Below are 2,077 nucleotides of genomic sequence, written 5' to 3' on the forward strand. Positions count from 1 at the left end.
GGAGGGAGGGAGGCGGTGGGGACCGGCGGGACGGCGGGCGCAGGTGCGCGGGCCAGGACCGCGTAGAGCGGGAAGGCGGGCCTGGCACAGGCGTTGTGGCGCGGCCGCTTCCCTGGCGTGGGGGCACGGGCGTGAAGCTCTGGCAGCAGCGCCGGGCCTGGGACCCGCGGTCTCCAAGGGCTCGCTCTTAGGATCGGGTCCCGTCCCGCTGCTGCAGGGGCGGTCGGGGAACCCCAGGCGCGGGAGTCCCGAGTAGGGAGGGGGCCGGGGGGCTGCGGGGGCTGCGGGGACGGGACGGAGTCCAGGTGACTCGGGGAGAAGGAGCCACCCCACCTCACCTCACCCAACACCCACCCCCACCCCCACCCCCCCGCAGGGGACTTGGGGAAAGAAAGTCCCTTGTATGGCGTGCCCGCCGGCGGCCAAGTGGTACGGCGCCAGACGCTGTTCACTCGTTCCTTGCTGCAGCGTTTCCTGCAGCGCTGGTGCGAGGCCATGAGGCGAGGGCGCGTCCTTGCCCCCTTCGGGGCTCAAAGACCCTCCCCGGAGCCTCGGTGTCGGGTCCGAACTGACGGGACTGGGGGGCTGAAGGGGGCATTCCGACGGGCGGGGCGGGGCGGGGAGGGTGCGGCCCGAAGCCCCACCCCGGGGCCCCGCCCCGCTGTGGCTCCTCCCCTAGGGAACCCGCCCCCCTCCCGCATTTAAAGGGCTCGCTCTCTCCGCAGCACAATCTCCGCTGTCCGCCTCGCCCTGCGTGTGCCGAGGTGCCTGCGACTTTAATTAAAGGGCCGTCCCCTCGCCTAGGCTGCAGCACCGCCCCTCGGCTCCTCGCGCCTCAAAATGAGTAGCTCCCACTCCCGGGCGGGCCAGAGCGCGGCAGGCGCGGCTCCGGGCGGCGGTACCGACACGCGGGACGCCGAGATGCCAGCCACCGAGAAGGACCTGGCGGAGGACGCGCCGTGGAAGAAGATCCAGCAGAACACGTTCACGCGCTGGTGCAACGAGCACCTCAAGTGCGTGAGCAAGCGCATCGCCAACCTGCAGACGGACCTGAGCGATGGGCTGCGGCTCATCGCACTGCTGGAGGTGCTCAGCCAGAAGAAGATGCACCGCAAGCACAACCAGAGGCCCACCTTCCGCCAGATGCAGCTGGAGAACGTGTCGGTGGCGCTCGAGTTCCTGGACCGCGAGAGCATCAAGCTCGTGTCCATCGGTGAGGGCGCGGGTCGCCCCTGTGGCACCGGGAGGTCGAGGGCGGGGGCTCCACGCGTCCTCCCCTCTCTCCCAGGCCAACCCCTCTCAGCCACCCCCGCCAAGCCGCGGCGCTGCCCCCCGGCCGCCGGGCTCCAGCGCGCAGGCCTCGAGAACAAAGGCGCGCTGGCAGGCCGGCCAGGCATGCAGACCGCTACGCGCCCCCGCCCGCCGCACCCCGGCTGGCCCGCGCCCAGGCTGAGCTCACATCCTCCGCAGGCCGCGCCCCCGCCACCGAGCCCGCGGTGGGAGAGGGCCTGCGGAAGGCGGGCACTGGCCAGGCTCTGGCCCTGCGCCCAGTGCCCCATCCCTGAGGAGGGGGAGTCTCAGGCTCTCCACCACCTCCCCTTCCGCAGTTTGGGAAGGGCCCTCTGGCCTCCCGCGCTCCTGTAGTTCCTAAACAGGGTCTTGGAGCTCGTGGGTCCCATTGTCTAGGGCTCTTGGCTCCTTTTGGCCTTGGGAGATGGGTCCTTCTATTGGAGATGGTTCCAACCCCCAGTTTAGATCTCCCCTCGGGGAACTCGGGGCCACAGAGGATGATAGCTAGCCAAAGGGCACGTGAGATGAGTCGGCTGGCGAAGGGAGCTGGTTTGTAGTCTCCTTCAACTCCAAGTTACCGTTGAGCTTGGGCCAAACTCTTGCTTCCATGTAGGACTTGCTTTTCTGCATCTAGAATGCAGGAGTTGGCTGGGAGGTACTCCAGCGTGCACTGGGCTCACCGCCAACCTAGTGTCCGTGTCACTGGACGGGTGAGGCGGGTGAGGCTGGCATTGACTGGACCTACTGTGGCATCCCAGGTTCTTTTCAAGATGGGGGCTGCTCAGAG

General features: G+C 68.8%; 1 protein-coding gene across 2 annotated transcripts in view; it reads left to right on the plus strand.

The window, feature by feature from the left end:
* Positions 1-710: 710 nt before the first annotated feature.
* The window catches only part of FLNA (filamin A), a 22,568-nt gene continuing 21,201 nt past the window's right edge, over positions 711-2,077 (plus strand). For both annotated transcript variants that reach the window (XM_040467456.1, XM_040467457.1), the window contains exon 1: positions 711-1,213. In XM_040467456.1, the coding sequence (XP_040323390.1) occupies positions 841-1,213 (373 nt within the window). In that variant the 5' untranslated portion in view covers positions 711-840. The remainder of the gene's footprint in view (positions 1,214-2,077) is intronic.

This window comes from Herpailurus yagouaroundi, unplaced genomic scaffold (genome assembly GCF_014898765.1).
Source record: "Herpailurus yagouaroundi ecotype Mexico unplaced genomic scaffold, PumYag 67493, whole genome shotgun sequence".
Taxonomy (NCBI): Eukaryota; Metazoa; Chordata; class Mammalia; order Carnivora; family Felidae; genus Herpailurus; species Herpailurus yagouaroundi.